At 28.5% G+C, this 20,327-nt stretch overlaps 4 protein-coding genes across 4 annotated transcripts; 3 read left to right on the plus strand and 1 right to left on the minus strand.

Moving 5' to 3' along the window:
* Positions 1-1,071: 1,071 nt before the first annotated feature.
* PmUG01_13027600 (protein-L-isoaspartate(D-aspartate) O-methyltransferase, putative) lies at positions 1,072-2,874 on the plus strand (the record flags this gene model as incomplete). The annotated part of the gene is made up of 3 exons (XM_029007254.1): positions 1,072-1,374; positions 1,974-2,127; positions 2,459-2,874. The coding sequence occupies 3 exons, from the start codon at positions 1,072-1,074 to the stop codon at positions 2,872-2,874; spliced, it is 873 nt and encodes a 290-aa protein (XP_028863662.1).
* A 1,793-nt stretch (positions 2,875-4,667) lies between these two features.
* PmUG01_13027700 (conserved Plasmodium protein, unknown function) lies at positions 4,668-8,429 on the plus strand (the record flags this gene model as incomplete). Its single annotated transcript, XM_029007256.1, has 1 exon — positions 4,668-8,429. The coding sequence occupies one exon, from the start codon at positions 4,668-4,670 to the stop codon at positions 8,427-8,429; it is 3,762 nt and encodes a 1,253-aa protein (XP_028863663.1).
* Positions 8,430-8,933: 504 nt separating this feature from the next.
* Positions 8,934-10,498, minus strand: PmUG01_13027800 (RNA methyltransferase, putative; the record flags this gene model as incomplete). Its single annotated transcript, XM_029007257.1, has 2 exons — positions 8,934-9,168; positions 9,357-10,498. The coding sequence occupies 2 exons, from the start codon at positions 10,496-10,498 to the stop codon at positions 8,934-8,936; spliced, it is 1,377 nt and encodes a 458-aa protein (XP_028863664.1).
* Positions 10,499-11,893: 1,395 nt separating this feature from the next.
* LRR5 (leucine-rich repeat protein) lies at positions 11,894-20,098 on the plus strand (the record flags this gene model as incomplete). Its single annotated transcript, XM_029007258.1, has 18 exons — positions 11,894-11,922; positions 12,050-12,285; positions 12,541-12,790; positions 13,014-13,093; positions 13,229-13,296; positions 13,516-13,740; positions 13,874-13,950; positions 14,107-14,226; positions 14,515-14,649; positions 14,932-14,994; positions 15,146-15,280; positions 15,424-17,063; positions 17,229-18,127; positions 18,351-18,443; positions 18,649-18,884; positions 19,056-19,485; positions 19,648-19,692; positions 20,036-20,098. 18 exons carry the CDS (start codon positions 11,894-11,896, stop codon positions 20,096-20,098), a joined length of 4,824 nt encoding a protein of 1,607 aa, XP_028863665.1.
* Positions 20,099-20,327: the final 229 nt, after the last annotated feature.

The following is a 20,327-nucleotide window of genomic DNA, read 5'->3' on the forward strand; positions in this document are numbered from 1 at the left end:
CAATCTCAGCCAACTATTTTTAATACTTTTCCCATTTTACTTTTATTATTTTTTTTTTTTTTTCTTTTATGTGTTGTCGTGTACATATTTTTGTATCATTTTTCATTTTACACCCGTTTATAATTTGTTATCTGTTTATTTCTTGATTATTTTTCAACCTATTACTGCTTCAGTAAACCATTAGAAAATTTTTATGTATAAAATGATCTCTTTGCTTTTTTTTTTTTTTTATTTTTTCGTCCACAATTTTTTCTCTATAAACAATTTCCACTATTTTTCATTATTAAAAATTATAACACAGTGGCATAAATTATATATATATATACTTCATACAAAGTATCTAATAAATCTCTCGTATACAGATGTGTACAAGTAGAGCATCTTAACAGGCATGTTAGTAATACATATTTTATATAAATATATACTTACACATGTATATACATGCAAACACGAAATTGAAAACTATATTCGCGTAAAGGAATATCATCATTTTAGCAATATTTTCCTCTATTTTTCCACTTTTGCTATAATTTATTCTAGTTTGCACAATTAGATCATATGTCTATTGATAACACACGAGTAAGCGAAATTATGAAATGTAGCAAATAAGGAAATCTTTTTGTTTTATTAACTTTTGTAAATATATTTAAGTCGTATAAGAAGTATTTCAAAGCTTTTTTGAAGACACAAACGTTATTTTTTTTGCTTAAATGTAAAAGCCATATATATATACATATATAAATATATATTTATGTATTACATGCATATGTAATACTACGTTTTGAACATTCTGTACATGTTGAACATACTGTAAATGTTGCATATATTTGTACAAATTGAGCACATGGAACATACTGTACATATTTTATATATAATTTTTTTTTTTTTTTTCTCCACTAAATGCAAAACATGAATTACCTCAAATTATTGAATATTCACGTATGCCAAAAAAAAAAAAAAAAAAAGAAAAAAGAAAAAAGAGAAAAAATATTGATATAAAAATAAAAAAAAGAAAAATAAGAAATATTTTATTTTTTTTTAAAAAGAAAAAAAATAAAATAAAATCGCAAAATGTACTATTCACTTTTAAAAGTACTTATTTATAAAACATTTTTAAGAATTTGTTTTGATCTTTCACGAAAGTTAACATCGGAATCACAATTAACAAGTTTGTTATTTTGCAAGCATATTGAAAGGGTTAACAAATTTTCTTATCTCAAGCCTTTGAAATATAATTTGCAAAGGAAAACTGAAAAATACACTAGAATAAATACTATGTACACTTTAGCAGAAAATAATCATAAAAGCTTAATTGATAATCTTAAAAATAGAGGAATAATTGACGATGATGAAGTATATGACACAATGTTACAGGTTTAACGAATATAACATATAAGTTTTTTTTTTTTAAAATAATGAAAAATGTGAAATGTATAAAAATACAAAATGGAAAAATAGTTTAAATATGCATATATATATATGTATACATATATGTGTATATATATGTATACATATATGTGTATATATATGTATACATATATGTGTATATGTATATATATATATATATATATATATATATATATATATATATATATATATATATATATATATATATATATAACACACACACACAGAGTGAATATATATTATAAAATTAGGAAAATACAGCTGCAAATACTTGTATAAAGCATATAAAGAAGTAATAAATTTTTAATGTGCCAAATCATTCATCATACAATACATTATGTGTACACCATATGAAGGAAGATACTCATATATATAATATTGTATATGCACATATAAGATAATTATAATAACGTTTTTTTTTTTTTTTTTTTTTTTATTTATTACAAACATCCATACACATGTGTACACAACGAACACACACATGTATATACGCTAAAATATACACTTATAAGATATATGTATATATACATACACGCATATTCATACGTGCAAATATACATTTGTAGGTGGACCGAGGGAAATACATAAAAGAAAATCCCTATGTGGACACACCAGTGTATATTAGTCATGGTGTTACCATATCTTCTCCTCACATGCATGCCTTATCATTAAAGCGATTAATGAATGTGCTAAAGCCAGGATCGCGAGCAATTGATGTTGGTAATTTTATGAACAAAAAAAAAAAAAAAAATACACATATATATATATATATATATATATATGTATATATGTGTCTGTATCTGTGTCCTTGTCTGTGTGCAGCACATGCGCGAGTTAAGTTTTTGCACATTGACTCAATAATTTATGTGTGCAAATGCAAATGAATTTTTTTCACGTGGACCTTGCGTTATATGTTATACATAAGCACTTCATTTTGTTGTTTTTATAAACTTGTTAAAAATGTATATTTATATATATATATATATATATATATATATGTGTACTAATTTTTTTTTTTTTTTTTTTAATGTATTTCCCTGAAAAGGCTCAGGGTCAGGTTATTTAACGGTATGTATGGCTATAAGAACAAATGTGCTGGAAAATAAAAATTCTTTTGTAATAGGATTAGAGAGAGTAAAAGATGTAGTAAATTTTTCTATTGAAAATATAAAACGTGACAAACCTGAGTTATTACATATAGATAATTTTAAAATTATTCACAAAAATATTTATCAAGTAAATGAACAAGAAAAAGAGGAATTGGGTTTATTCGACGCTATTCATGTAGGTGCATCAGCCAGCGAACTTCCAGAGATTTTAATTGATTTATTAGCAGAAAATGGTAAATTGATTATACCCTTAGAAGAGGGATATACACAAGTTTTATATGAAATTACCAAAAAGAATGGAAAAATTATTAAAGATAGATTATTTGATGTTTGTTTTGTTACTTTAAAAAAGAATTAACCATAATTATCAACACGTAAAATTTTGAAATTCACACTGTATAACAATATTTCTCACGAGAAAGAAACAAGGATTCCTTTCGATTTTATATATTCGCTCTTAGCTTCTCACTTTTCGCTTCTCGCTTCTCACATTTTGCTTTTTTTTTTTTTTTTCTTCTTTTTTCATTTTTCATTTTTCCTTTTTTTGTTATATATATATATATATGTATAATTTAAATGAACGCTCCGCTGCTCTGCTTTTCTTATAGCTTCACTATGCATACCACCAAAGAGGGATTATAGCTTATAAATTCTTAACAAATATATTATCATATAATATGATTAAATAGTGTCAAAACTGAGTATCTTTTGAGAGAAAATATTTGAAGAATCATTTCCTTATTTTTTCGTTATTATCATAAGCCTAATAATATACATTATACTTTTTAAGGGGCACACAATTCCATCCATGAAGAATGAATCATATACGTAGAATGTTGCACTGTATTTCGTTTGCACATATGGCCTATTTTTATGTACGTATATTTTATGGTGTTTATTTCGTTTTTACTTTTATATTTGCAAATATCTACATGTGCATATACATATACAAATTCTATATATTCATACTTACTTACGTGCGTTACTTTGACTTATTAGCAAATTGTAATCGAAAAAAAATTCTCCGAATAAAAAAGCTTGAAAAATTTTCGCTGACCTATTTGCAATTTTCCCTTTTGATAAGCCTTTGTATATAAATGTCCCTTTGATTAATGCATAAATCGCTCCTTAATTATTCACACGTATACGCACGGATATACATATATATATATATACATATATACATACATATATACATATATATACACATATATACATACATATATACATACATATATACATATATACATACATATATACATACATATATACATATATACATACATACATAATATATACATATATACATATATATACACATATATACATACATATATACATACATATATACATACATATATACATACATATATACATATATACATACATATATACATACATATATACATATATACATACATATATATATGGCCTCATATGTAACTGCTTATACTTATTCCTGCAGTTACCTAAATTTTTTGTTTTAATATATTCTTTTCGTTTTTAGTATTTAAATACATGTGAACTTAATTATTTATTTTTTTTTTTTTTTTTTTGTTTAAACCGTTTAACTGTAACACTAAGGACTACAATACAAAATTCATCTGCTATTCTTTTTAATAAGGCATTAAATAAAAAGCTTATAAAAAAATAATTTTGTGTGCATTTAAAAAAAAAAAAAAAAAAATAGTTCGGGGAAGATAGGTTTTAGGATTTATTCGTTATGTATGTTCATGCATATATTCATATATATGAGCGCGCGCAAAGCTGCTTGAAGAGAGGTCTATAGTTGCCTCGAACAATGAAATAAATATAAGACGTAAAATAATGTAGAATTTTATTAACTCTTCTAATATTTAAAGAAGATCAAGACACTAGGAAATTTAAATTGAACGCAAGTGAAATTGCCATAAAAAAAAAAAAAAAAAAATGATATAAAAAAAAGAAAGAAATATATAAATATATACATATATATACACATATAAATGAATAAGTGTATACATAAATAAAAATACATGCATACATCTTTGGACGCATGCACCCCACCAGGCTGGGAAATCACAAGGCACTTGTTCAAACGAGCAAAATGTGAGCTGCTGTTTTCCTTTTTTCATTTCTTCCTCCTTTTAGTAAAAATAATTTAAGAATAAAATGGAAGGAAAGAGAAGAACGACCAAAAGATGCGCAGAGATAGAATTTAATGAAATTGATAGAGAATTATTTGGGGATGAGGAATTAGAAATATTACAAAATAGCAAAAAGCTAACAAGTGAAGAGGATGAGAGAAATGAAGAAAGCATTTTACATAACGAAATATTATTGAACATCAATGAAAACGAATTTCTTTATTTTGAAGATAATGTCAGTAATGGTAGTAATTCAAATGATGATAGAAGTTCAGATAACGATGTACAAGTTATTGAAAAAGGGAAAAAAGAAAAAGCATATGGGATACCAAATAAAAATATGGGAAAAGAAAAAATAAACAAGACATCATATAAAGATCCCTCTAGTTATAAAAAGAAATCAAAAAATGAAAACAAGATTCTTATTGATGATAGTTCAAAATTTGATGATGAAAACACCGACGATGAAATAGCCTGCTCCAAATTGTCCACTTCGGAATTAAAAAAATTTCAAGAGCTAAGAAATCAGAATATGCATAAGAAAATAGAGGATAACAAATTGATAACATTTATGTTATGTTGGATTGGACACATCTATTTCTTAAATAATATTTGTAATAATAAATTTTTACAAGCAATGATATATTCTGTCTATGTTAATTATAAAAACAGTAATTGTAATAATAAATTATATAAAGACCCTATATATTTATTTCTATTTATAAAAAATTCATTCGAATTTGTTTCTGACAGTAAAACTTGGATAGCTGGGGATAAAATTATTTCTAAAAATATTAAAGGATCATTTATATTTAGAATAGTTAGAAGTATTCAAAGAAGGAGAGCCAATAATGTAATCATACATTTAATTTTTATTTGTTTGTGTAGGTATTTAAATATACCTAGTCGTATATGTTTTACACTCCCAAATTTAAAAAACGAAATAGATAGTACTCGTAAAAATAAATTAATGAAAATGTGTTGTGATAATTATTATGAAGATATTAGTAAGAATATATTTTTTAAGCAGTACATTAATGTGGATCGTGAAAGGGGTGCTCATGACAAAACCGTATGGGGAGGTAACAGCGAAAATAATTATGTTGGTGGTGTCGGAGGCGCTAGGGATGATGACAACTGCTATAGTAGCAGCGACTGCGATGATGATGTTATTATTATCGAGAGAGAAGATTTTTTAAAATATGATGATCAGAAAAAAAAAAATGAAGAAAAAAAAAAAAAAAGCAAAAGTGGTTATAAAGATGAAACAACACAGTTTAATATTTTCTCCGAGTGTTATTCCACTAGTTTTAATAAATGGGTGTCTTTTTTTTTTTGTTATAATATATACTATTTCAATTTGTTTAATTTTTCAAAAAATGACAATTTATCACAGTATGAGACCAAAATGTTTCATATTTTATTACCCTTGCCGAAAAATCCAGAGGAGATAAGGACGTACAAAAAGGAAAGAAAGAGCAGTGCGTCAAACAAATTCGATCTTTCACTATTCATGAGAAAGGGCAGCAATGAGGATAGCTGTGAGGATAGCGGCGGGTATAGCAGCAGGAGTAGCAACAGGAGTAGCAACAGGAGTAGCAACAGGAGTAGCAACAGGAGTAGCAGCAGGAGTAGCAGCAGGAGTAACCGCAATGAGCGAAATAACTGCAACTCAGATAGGAAGTCCCTGAACAGCTGCAGTTGTGTCACTCCTTCCGAAGGGGGAAAAGAAAGAAGCAGAATTAAAAGCAAATCTGAGAAAAAGAAAAAAAAATGTAAAGAAAGAAATAATAATGCCACTAATGTACATAACCGTAATAGCAAAGAAGTTATTCAAATTGATGACTTTTTAATAAAAGAAAATAATACGAAATATTATGTATTGAATCAACTAAAAAAAAGTGTAATGAGCAAGGAAAATTATTGTAGTGACCATTGTAGTAATAAAAAATTCAAAATTTTAAGTAGTAACCATGAAGGAAAAATGTACATTGAAAAGGACAATACACTTTTTATATATGACAATAAAAGTAAGAGAGTGGTTAGAATTGTATATATGGAGGATACAATACAAAAAGACAGTGATAACGACAGGGATAGCCATAATGAAATGTCTAGTAAGAGAAATGCAATGTGTAATGCCGCAAAAAACGGTAAGCACAATGCCACCGTAAATGTCAGGAGGAAAATGGACGAAGGGAGAAAGACCCCCTTGATGTACGATTTTGAGAAGGATGAAGAGAATGTTGAAATTGTAAATTCGCTAGCCCATATATACAGCTCAACTAACAAGAAAAATATGCTACTATATCAAATCAACGAGTTGAGAATGGCAAACAATAAGCTAAAAAACGGTTATACCAGTGACAGTGCTACCAATTGGTGTAGTGGAAAGGAGGACATGGAATATGGAGAAATAATATACAACAAATTTGCAAATACGATAAGAGTCAACTCGTTGCAGAATAAATATATAAAATTGTTCATAAATAGTAATGTATATAAATACTTCTATAATTTAGATCATTACAATTTATTCATATCGATAAATCAATACGGAATACTAAAAGACATCAGTGTAAGGCATAAGTTAAGGTGCATCAGTGGTAGTAGCACCACTGGCGGTAGTTACAATTGTAGTCATGCTAGTAGTGGTAGTAGTAATATTACCATAATTAAAGGGAACAAACAATGTAACATTGTTAGAGACAATTTTAGGAGAATATCTTACTATTTCAATAAAAAAAAAAAAAATACAAAAAAAAAATACGACGAATTTGAAAAAGCTCTAGATAACTTAGATGAAGAATATTTATATAGTTTATTTGTAACTAATACTATACCTAAGGAAAAAACCGATTTTGTCAAGTCGAATTATTACATTATAAAATCGATGCTAAAAAAGAACCAAGTTATACACCCTAATACACCTGTTGGTTTGTTTAAAGGAGAAAATGTATACTTAAAAGAAAATCTTTACAACTTAATGAGAAGAGAATATTTAGAAAATAAAAATTACTTCATCAGTGATAGTGAACAGCCTTTAAGTTATGAATATGATGAATATAATAAAATAACAGTACCGCTATATGCAGAGTTTCAACTGAAAAAAAGAAAAGTCATGATAAAAGATAGTAGTATATTTTTAGACACAGAGAAAGAAGGGGATCCTGCACCAAGTGATGCTGCAATGTGTATACAGGAAAGGGAAAGAGGGGGTAAACATGTACACAGTGTGAACAAGGAGGAGAGCAAGAATATGGATGATTATGAAGATGATTATAAGAATGATAATGATGATGCCTTTGATTACATCTACGACAAGAAGAACAAATTGCACATGTTAAAGACAAAACTATTTGCACATCTGAAACCAAATAATATTATTGAACTTAATACAAAGGATGTGTGCATTTACAACATCAAGTTAAAAATACTTGTCAAACATATTAGGGGAATCATTCCATATAAAATTATATATAATAATTCATATTTTTTTAATAAATTTCGAAAAAGACAAAATGCACCAACAGATGCTGATAAAATAATTATTAAAAAAAAAAATCTATTGTCCTTTCAAAATTTATATATACCACAAAAAAAAACACAAGATGAATTCTTAATAAATGAAAAATCAAAACAAATTAAAAATCTGTGGAAAGTTTTATGCAAAAGTATTATGTATGAGCAAGCAAATAAGCACTCTACCCTACAAAGGACCAAGGCAAGGCGCATTTACAAAATGAAGGAGTTTAACACCGATGTAGATTGCTACTTCCGAATATAAGCAGTGCTGCAAAAAAAAAAAAAAAAAAAAAAAAAAAAAATCTGCATGTGCATCCATGAGCAGGTGTACAGAAACATATTCATAACACATGACAGCAAAACGTCTGTGAGTGATAATTTCAAGGGAGGTCACGCCTACACGTGTGCATGTTTATTAAATACGTGTTCATTTAATTTGTTTTGTTTTGTTTTATTTTGTTTTATTTTGTTTTATTTTGTTTTATTTTGTTTTATTTTGTTTTATTTTGTTTTATTTTGTTTTATTTTGTTTTATTTTGTTTTATTTTATTTTATTTATTTTTTTTTTTTTTTTGGCTAACCAATTTTTAAAACTATAAAATTGAATTTTCCTGTTCTATGTATGCCCAGCGCACATAATAGAGACAAATGGGCGAGCAAAAAAACGTATACTCTACTACAATTACGTTGACGCGGGTACATTAACGCAGTTATTGCTATATTGCTAACACGCCATATAAACATATGTACGCACATGCTCTTAACACTACTTGAGCATGTTGTGGAACAACGAAAGAGTTATTGTTACGGCCTCCTCAGTTCTTATTGTCCTGGATGTTTGATAGGGACACGTGTTAATAAACATGTCAAATTTTTTCAAAATTTTATTTAAGATCCTACTTTTCTTCTCTCCACTGTAGCTCTTTTTTTTCTCTTCTTCTTTTTCCTTGATCAGCAAATCTTCCAATCCATCTCTGTTTCCGAACACAATGAGGATGGAGCTGCGGAGTCCAAAATAGAAGAAATGGAAAAATGCATGAAATGTAAAATGCAAAAATGAGATTAAATGGGTGGTATATATACATGGGTGGTGGAAAACAATCCAAACAAACGAATGGCGCGCCGCTCAGAGGACAATAAAAATAAGACGTTATATGTCCGTTTTATGTTATAACATTTAAGTACATACCTAAAGTTTTTTAATGAAGAGAGCACATCATCCATGACCCGCCCCCTTTCCGAGGTACCTACGATACAGTCAACTTGCAAATTAAAAATATCACTCAAACTTTTTAAAATTTCTATCGAATATCCCCAATATACATTATACTGCTTTGGTATAGTCGGATGTATTACCTTTGCTGTGAATAAAACTTTCGAATTTTTTTTTCGAAAAATTTCAAAAGATTGTGCATCAAATAAAACAGTAACTCGTGTTCCTATGTCTATACAAGAAACATTTTCAATTAACGCATTTGAAAATAGACCTACATCAACTATAATACCATTAGATATTTTTTTTACAACCACTCCTTCTCTAAATGGAAGCCATTCATCGCTTCTTAAATGATGAGGAGCATCTACTGCGTTCATAATTCCTGAGTGTTTTAAAAAATGTGTTATTGGAAATAAGTGCTTTCTTAAATACTGTGGAGTTTCTAAATATTGTAAATTATAATGCAGGTATTTGCACAGGTAGGAATATTCCGATTTTTCTTTTTTCTCTGTTTGCGGGTTAAAGCATTCCCTATTTGCAACCCATGTTCCGTTTCTGCTATTCGTACTAACGATATTATCACTAATACTACTACTTCTCTTACTGCTTCTCTTTCCCTCGTCCCTGTTGCTGCCATCAGCATGCTGATTACACTTGTTGATATCCTCTTTTTTATAATAGTTATTTTCACTGCTTTTGTAGTTAGTTTGCTTATTTATAAGACGTTCATTTGCTAACTGATCATCGTAGATATACACTTTTGAAATAGAAAATATGGTAAATATTCTTGCCAAATAACTTGATAAATATGATTTTATAACATCGCTTCTATTATTTATTATTGTTGAGGGTATGGCTACAAATAACTCTACTTTTAAATTTCTACTAATATTTGGTATTCGCTTTGATATGAATTCGTTTATATCTTCATTAAGATTATTTTTTGTTTCTTCTAAATTATTCGTATGTACGAATTCTACATCGTTCATTTGTGCATTCGTAGGAACGTCAACATGCTTGGCTTTACCCTCCGTCCTTTTGTCATACCTTCCTTTCTTTACTTTTTTTTTTATTTTTTCAATACACTTTTTATCCTTTTTCCCTTTTTCCTTCATGATTGAAACTTTTCATGTTTTGTATTCACCGGGGAATATGCGCATACGTGCGTACATACATATACATAATATATATTTTTTGTTTGTTTGTTTGTTATTGTATAAATTATTATAAACTCATTCACATGACTTTTTACGAATCACTGCTACTGCCGCTTTTGTTTCTTGGGCTTCTATACTTCTTCTTCTTCTTCTTCCTCTTTTTTTTTTTTTTTTTTTTTTTTATTCTGTTCCTCTTTTTCTTCCTCGTATTTGCAATTAAAAAATATCTTAACAGAAAAAAGGTCCATCTGTTTCTACCAAAAAAAAAAAAAAAGAAAAAAAAGTATATACTTTTTTTAATCTTGATTGAACATTTTTATCTACATATGTATGAAAGAGAAAAAAAAAAAAAAGAAAAAGAAAATGTACATATACATAAACTGTAGGTAACTGTAAATAAATAATACCTGCATGTAGTGTTGTTACAAATTTATTAGCTTCAAGAGAAAACGTTTGAAATTCATACATTCCGAAATATTACTAATTTTTGTATGCCGCCTTGTTTGTGCAGCATGTTTGTATATACATACATATATATATATATATATATATATATATGATTGACGAGTGTTTTTGAAGTCATCTCTTTTATTTTACCATTTGTTATCATGTTATTTGAATTCTTTCAATTGCAATTTTGTATTTTTGTATTTTTTTTTTTTTTTTTGGTTTGCATGCGGCTCTCACACACAGTGCAAATGTTTTCACGCCGAATAATAAAAATGAGAAAAAAGAATACTCCGCATGAGCATACAGAATGTACATATATATATATATATATATATATATATATATATATATATATATATGTAAGTACATGTATACATACCTATATGAATGTATTATTTAAGTATACACTTCCCGCATAGTCAAAATTAAAGCGAAGAATTGCCCCATTTGTCATATAATAAATCAGCAATTACATATCCATACATATGCTTATATATATATATATATACATGTATATATGTATATATGTATGTATAAACGCATAAAGGGCACATTTTTGTGGAAGTATTACCATTTTAGCAAGAATAAAAAAAAAAAAAAAAATATAAAAAGAGGAAAAAAGGTACATGTAGAATTCTATTATGACATTCTCCAATTAGTCCAAGGAAAACTTGAAATATCATAAAAGGTAGAGCAACAGGAAGTATAAGAAGCAAATATATTATAAAAGTAAGAGGAATATTTTAATTTATAACTGAGTTCACACTGCTGTAATAAAATTGACATTGCTTTTTTGTGCATAATATATTATTTTATTTTACCTTAACTTATTATTCTCCACCTTTTTTAACTCCTTTTTTGCCCCATTTTAGCAGTTGTCTTCAAAAAAATATGAAGTACAAAATGGAGGAGGCATCATCAAAAGAGGACGAGTAAACGATAAGAACGAACAAAGCAGCGTACGATTGCCAATAGTATATTCGTGGTATGTATGAAGCCTTTCTACATTTAGACAATTATTCTTGTTTACACACAAGTTTTGAAATTTTATGCACGCAGGAGCTACTTAAAGCTAATTAAATTCTCGAATAATGTTGAGCAAAAAAATAATGAAGAAATTGAAATTTTAGAAGTTTGCATGGAAAAATCTATTAACTTAAACATATTTGAATCTTTTGTAAATATAAAAGAACTATATTTAGTAAAAAATAATATCACTGATATAACTCCTCTTTTTAAATGCACGAAATTGACCGTATTATTTTTGCAAATTAATAAAATAAGGAGTATTCTAGGTAAAAGAAAAAAAAAAAAAAAAAATTAAACCGTTGGTACTAACCTCATATTAGCTAGCTGGTATGTAATACTTTAACACATAAAAAAAAAAAAAAAAAAGTACCAATACGAGATTGAGCTAAACACTAGGAACACGTTGTAATGAAGAAGCCACTGTAGCATTGTCCCTAAATTGTTATGTTGCATTCCGAAAAACTTTTTAACACGTTTCTTTCTCTCCATTTTTTTGTGTTTTCCATTCGATAACTCGTCAGGAATAGAAAAGTTAAGAAGGCTTGAGAAATTAAGCTTGTTTAACAACGAATTAACTGAGCAATTTATAAAAATTGACGAAAATAAAAATTTAGAATATATAGATTTGAGCGATAATAATATAGAAAATATAGATTTTTTCCTGAACACCAAATCTTTTACACACATCAATTTAGCTAACAACAATATAAAAAGTATACACTCCTTGAAGAATAATTTCAACTTGCATTATTTAAACATAAGTGGAAACAAGTTAGGGCATTCTGTTACTTTCGCTTGAACTTGTTCCTTTTTTTCATCTGTGCCTACAGCTTACATGTTAACTGCATACACGTGAACAACATACACGTGAACAACATACACGTGAACAACATACACGTGAACTACTTACACATTAACTGCTTAAATATCAACTGCTTACACTTAATTGAATTACATTTTAACAAATTTTTCCTTTTTTTTTTTTTTTTCCAAGATTTGAAAAATTCGAAGATGTTGAGGCACTTCATTATCTAAAAAATATCAAAGAACTATACTTAAGCTCAATATACTATAGTAATAAAAATATTAGTATAAATTTTAGCAAAAATATTGATAAAAATGTAAAAAAGGCACTGTATTATTTGCACACACAATTATGTGCACATATATGAGGATACACTTGTAAAATACTTATAATAATTTTTAAAGGGAGTAATGTATTGGTGAAGAGCATACTGTACAAACATTTCTTTTTTAATAATTTTCCTAATTTACAAGTAAGGAAATTATATTTTTTGAATGATGTTTGGCTTTCCACACATATGATAAAATTGTTTTCATAGTCATGAAGGAAGAAGTGTGGATGTTTATATATCTCTACGTGTGAGCATATCTCTACGTGTGTGCGTATCTATATGTACATGTGTATCTGTGGGTGTAAAAATATATATATCTACATGTTTCCACTTACGGGCATGTTTACCGGTACGTGCAAGATTTTAGACCACGAAAGAATTGGAAACAACAGCAGAAAATTAACTGTTAGAGATATGGATATTCTAAGGAGTATAATCGACTTCAAAATAAACTTTGTGGAGGAAAAATACAAGAAAGAAAAATACTACATTTTATTTATTAATAACAAGAATGTATCATATATAAATGAGACTCTAAAGCCATTTCATTTTTACTACAATATGGAAGAATTTTCCCTCAACAATGTAAAATTTTGTTCTTATTTTTATTTTGCCTGACTGCCTGAACAGTGTATGTAAATCTTATGTAAACACGCAACTTCAAATTTTCAAATCGTTACATTGTCGTATAATTTTTTTTTTTTTTTTTTCATCTTAGAATGAGAATATGCAGCTGGGCTCTATGTCTGAGTTAAAGCAGGAAATAAATTTTCTACTCAGTGCGTACACTGCTAGGTGGGGGAAAAAAAAAATATTCGTATACATACACACCAAGAATATAGCAAATACCAATACAGCAAAGGATAATACAGCATACACGAATACAACGGATACTTATATATAGTTGTGTACGGAGAAACATATATATATGAAACTTTGTTTGGTGAACAGGTTTAACTACATAATGCGCAGGCTAAAAGAGGAAAGAAATCTACAAATAAAATATATTAGAACGTCCATAAATTCGTACTTCAACATTTTTTTCAAAGCTATAAATATGGAACACGAAGAGTAAGCTTTGCACTAATAGTAGTTGATGTTGTGAGAGTTTGTGCATGCGGTACGTGTAATCGTACTTTGGAATGCTATAGGCGCAGCCGTATTTTGATATACTATAGGTGTAGCCGTATGTTGGCATGATATAGGTACAATCGCATTTTGTTATGCTATAGGTGTAGCCGTATTTTGGCATGCTCCAAGTAGAGTCGCATTTGTACATGCGGTATTTGCATCCATATTTATGAATATATGCACATAATACATCCGCGAAGAAATGTATGTGTATCTTTCCCTTGTCAGCTACAAAAAGATTGAAGATTTGATTAAATTAAATTTCAGTTCAGAATCTTTGAAAACTTATTTTGTAGATAACATAAAAATTGAAAATATAATAAAAGTAAAAAAACTGAGTCATGGGAATCTGGACACATTAATGTAACACTTTTTTTTTTTATTTTTTTCTCACCATCTCTTTTATTTTGCTAGCATTTCTCCCGTATCCTTTCACACCTGCAAACGCATCTCATTTGGGCAGTTATGTTTAACATGTCGTTCGAACAGTTACTATGAAAAGTTAATACTAACAGTTATCATGAGCAGTTAATTTGAACTGTTAATATTTGCTTTTCCCTTAATATATTTCTTCTTCTTAAGTATAGATATATTTATATATGCACATATATATATATGCACATATATATATATGCACACTCGCAGAGAAGAGCACTTGAACAGCTTAATTTATGAGAAAAATTTGCTGTTTCTACACCCATACAACTAGTAATGCTAAAGCAATATAAAAGATATGAACACAGAGAAAAGATACCCACACACATTGTTATGTCTACACAGTGCATAGGTTAATGTATGACCGAACACATGCACATAGGCCACAGGACTTACTTACCCATCTCCAATTTACCCATTTCAGCTGTAAAATCAATGAGTTCTTTGAATTTGACGACAAGGAGCAAAGAACTGATGATTTTGAAAAAAAAAAATTTTTTGAAAAAAATTATATCTGTTCCTGTTACAACATTAATCATATTTTAAAAACTTTGATAAGGTAAAAATCATGGAAAACATGTTACCAATATAGTAGCGCTTGATCTATGTACATTACTTGCAATGGACGACATAAAGGCTATCCCCCTTTCTTCTTCCTCTCTTCATTTCTTTCCATTTCCCTTGTGCACTTTTATCCTACAGATTGTTTCTGGAGAATGATATGAAGGATGACTTAGTGCATCTTATATACTACAAAAACAAAAATAAAGAAAATTTTTTAAATATAAAAAATAATATAGACATAAAAAAGAAAATTGTAAGAGGTAAAAAATTTGATTTCCCTGTATTTCCTATATATGTTATTGAAAATTATTTCTTTCCCGACGAGTATAAAGAAGTTACTGCTTACAGCACACAAAATAGCAGCAAAGCGACAAATAGGGGAAAGGAAAAGAGGGAAGTGCGAAAGATGGAAGGAGTAGAAGTGGAAGAAGCAGAAGTAGACGAAATGAATGAAGCAGATGAAGCAGCAGCGGATGAAGCAGAATTGGGGAACGCGAAAAAGAAGAAGGAAACAAAATTTAAAATTTACTACACGTTACCAAAACATACCAATTTAAAATACATCATAAACGTAAGTGTTCTGAATAAAAGCAAAGAAAAAAATTGCGAGAGGAGTGATACAAGTAAGATAAGAAGTAATCCTATAGGAAATAAAGGAAAAAATATAAAAAGAAAAAAAGATAATTTTTTAAATTATACAAGTAAAAGTGAAACCAGTACAAATATAATTTGCCCTAGTGAAAAGATAATTAAAGAAGACTTCCTTCATTTCATTTTAGACTTTGATTCCATAAACCTTTTTAATGTAACCAAATATTTTATTAAGTTAAGTAAAGTAATATGTGAAATAAGGAAAAATATATCATCTCTCCTTTTGTCTCGATATAATAAAGTAAAGGTCTTACAACTGCATGACAATGATAATAAACATTTTAATGAAAATTTTGAAATAAATACGTACGAAGATTTAGAAACGTTACTGAAAAAGAGGAACAATGAATTAGTTTATTCGAATGAGGGGGGCTCCTCAACGGAAAAGAGCCTTTTCCATCTTGACGGGATACAAAAAGGGGGGAACACCACGAGCAGCAAGTGCGAGACGAACTATATGAGCAGTCATAACAGCACAAACGACATGAACGATTCTAACAACTCAGGAAACATGAACAATATGAACTCTCTGGATGTTCATAACTGTCAGTACAACGGAAACTCCCTACATCTGAACAACCTTCACATAAGCAAAATGAGCTTAAAAGCTCTACATAATAACTGCACCAATTTAAAAGAGATATATATAAAAAATAATAATATAAGTAACCTAAATACGTTTTTCCAGTGCATTGAATATGATTTGGACTCATTACTATATCTAGATCTATCTTTTAATTGCATCTCGGATTTGACTCCTATATATACAAAATTTAAGAACTTAAAATATTTCAATATTTCATTTAATTATATTTATGATTACAAACAAATAATGAATTTTAGTGTACACCATAAACATATTGAGGTTTTATCAATTATGAACAATTCTATCTATATAAAACAGACACATTATTCAAGCATCCACCTTCTCTTTCCTTGTATAAAAACATTTAATGGAGTAATCATAACATCAAAAGAGAAGTTTAGTCTTAGTGACTACACCTTTGTCACACCCAGAGGAGAGTATTATTTTGATGACGATTTCTTGAATACTCGTAAGGACTTCCACCGCTTCTGCATTGTGATAAGTGTTATACAGTCAGTGATAGTAGTATATGTAACTAGCTGTAAGGGGTACATGGTTTCCATTGCCCTAGTAGGGTGTATATGGTTAATTTATGTTTTCCAGATTCAAACATAGACGATGAAAAGTAATGTGCACTTGTGTTCTCTATAATGTTATCTGATTTTTACTTAGAACATAGGTTTTCATATTCTTTCCCCCTCCTCAGATGATGCATGGAATAGAAAGATGAAGGAAATGGAGGAAATGGAGGAAATTAAGAAAATGAATAACGCAAATGGCGCTAATAACTCGTTAGATGGCTGCCCACCTAACGTGTGCAAAGAAATAAAATCAAGAACCTACCAGTGGTACGTGAACGAAATAAACTTATCTGATTTGTATGTAGTGCATTTGAACTTCTTTGATTTTTCTGCATTTAAAAATTTGAAAATACTTAACTTGTCAAATAATGGGATAGTAAATATGAGTAACTTAAAATTACCCAAAGGGCTGAAAGTTTTGAATTTAAAAAATAATAAAATATCATGCTTAGATTTTTTAACAGATGAATTAGAATTAGAAAAGATCATACTAGACAATAATGACTTAAAAAATGCTGATAAAATTTGTTTATTAAAAAATTTAAAAATATTAAGATGTTCCTATAATAAGCTAACTAATATACCATTACTACAAAATTTGCACTTGGTAGAAATTAATATGCACAATAATTTAATTAAAGATATAACTCATTTGGTTTTATTCAAATATAAAAAGTCAGTTATTTCTATAAACCTATATAACAATAAAATTAATTTCTTAAACCTAGATCTATACCTTGTACACATTTTCCCAAATTTACTAATATTAAATAATAGCTATATTGAGAGAAAAGAAAATATAGAAAAATATTTTAAAAATATATATACGCTTGATGTATTTTTTGATATATATAATATGTACCCTCCTTATACCTCTTTGCACTCATTGGAGATAAAAAACCTTAAAATTAAAAACATCCTTTTTGATATTAACAATGATAATTTCAAGAATTTAAAGTTTTTGAATATTTCTAATAATTACCTGAACAATATTAACAACATAGGTCCTCTGGATAATCTGAAGGTGGGTTTAAAGTAGGGGCAAAGGAAAAAATCTCGCCTTGGTTCTTGGCTCTCTTTTTAGACTTCCTTTTATTGCTCTCCATCTTTCACCTGCACTGTGCAGGCGGTTTTTATCCTTTTTTACCCTCCCCACCCCTACATTGTAGCATTTGTGCATCAGTACTATGCAGCATTACCGCATCATCATATAAACACATCATCGCACAACTATTTCCTCCTTCTAGGTTTTAATCTTAAACAATAACAAGCACATAAACGAAAACTCATTCATAGGAGAAAACGACAGGAATGTATTAAACTCGTTTGAGTCTCTGGAGGTAAGAAGTTTGAGTAGTAGAGGAAAGAAATACTAGTTTTTACAAGTCTTTACAGGCCTTTTTTTTTTTTTTTTTTTTTTTTTTTGTAGTGATAAGTTACATCGAGTGTACACATATGAGCATGTATATACGCGGGTATCTATATGTACCTATGCATATATACATGCATATATATATTTACTTATCTCTCTGCTCTAATTAATAGGAACTAGATATCAGCTTCTGCATACTGTCCAAAACGAGTTTCTTAAAGAAATGCATGAACTTAAAAAATTTGAAAAAACTAAATTTAGAAGGAAATAACATTAACTCCATTAAATACTTAGAAAATTTGTGTAACCTTAAACACTTAAATTTATCCAACAACAAAATATCCAAAGTTTGCTATGACTCTTTCCCAAGGAGTCTGGAGAGTTTGAACGTGTCGAACAATCTGATCAGGTCAGGAAAATGCATAAGCGGCGAAGAATCGCATAGGCAGTAACAATAGCATTGGTAGTATAAATAGCAGTGAGAGTAGCAGTAGTGGTGGTATTCCTGATAACTAAGCACAGAGCAATAACATGATACGCGCTCTCACCTTCTTGGCTTTCTTATATTTTGACCATGCAGGAACTTGAGCCCGTTTTCGATCCTGGAGAATTTAGAAATGCTTGATCTCCGCGTTAATCGAATTGATAATATTGAAGAATTTAAATATTTGAAAAATTTAAATAATTTAAAAACGTTATATTTGAATGGAAATAGGAAAATAAAAGAGCAATTTGTGATAATCAAAAATATGCTAAACCAAATAGAAAATTTTGATGACAAAATTATGAAAGAGCAAAATTCCACAACTCTACAACAGTCAGAGGAAAAAAAGGAACTTAACAGAATTAATAAAGAAACAAATAAAACAAACTTCATAGTCACGTATCAGACGAGAAATGAAAATAAATTCCACTCTAAAAACAAAGTTAAAACTGTAGGTCATTATTCTCCCTGTTTTTGTGTGTGCTTCTGGTGGTGTTTTCCCAATGAGAAGAAGCTTTCATTCTATGTGTGCATATACCTGAATATATGCTTGCACATATGTCTGTACACATGTCTACACATATTTATTCACGCGCGTCTGCATATATATCTGCACCTGTTTTTGTGCATGTTTGTGTTAATATTTGTGTTCATATTTATGTTTGTATTTATTTTTTTTTTTTTGAAGACAAAACTACAAGGGTTTGTGAAGAAGAAGGATTCTTTTGCTGAAGTAAGGAAAATACAAGAACAGAAAAAAAAATAATAAAAATAGTAAAAATAATATCAATAACGAATGGAATTTTTTCCCTATTCGCGGAATATACCCCTTTTCCTAAACAAAATAAAGAGGGCCTACTCTTTTAAAAACTTTAGCCTTTCAACTGTTCATGTGTTATATTTTTGAAGTGCCAAATTTACGATGTCAATTGTCATACTATACATATTTTCCATAATTCCGTACTTTCGAGGTTGCATGAGGAGAGATATATGCTTCGAAAAATACCTATCAGATATCATTCCTTACTTGTCATATGTTTGTTTCCCTTTTATGTATATACTTCTTCTCCCTTCAGCGAGTTAAAATGGATAGCTTCACTGTTATAGGTAAGAAGGCCAACAGCAGTGGAAACAATTAAGAGGTAAATTAATTTATTATTTGTGTACATAACACTTTATTGAATTTATTTCTAGTATCTTCCAACCCCTTTACTACTCAAAAAAAAAAAAAAAAAAAAAAAAAAAAAAAAAGGTACCCCCATAATATATAAACCAGAGTTTCCAAATGGAATTATTTTTTCAACTCTTGGGAATATATTTCCTCTTTACTATCTTTTTTTTTTTTTTTTTTTCATCAATCGTTAAGCA

This window comes from Plasmodium malariae, assembly GCF_900090045.1.
Source record: "Plasmodium malariae genome assembly, chromosome: 13".
NCBI lineage: Eukaryota > Apicomplexa > Aconoidasida > Haemosporida > Plasmodiidae > Plasmodium > Plasmodium malariae.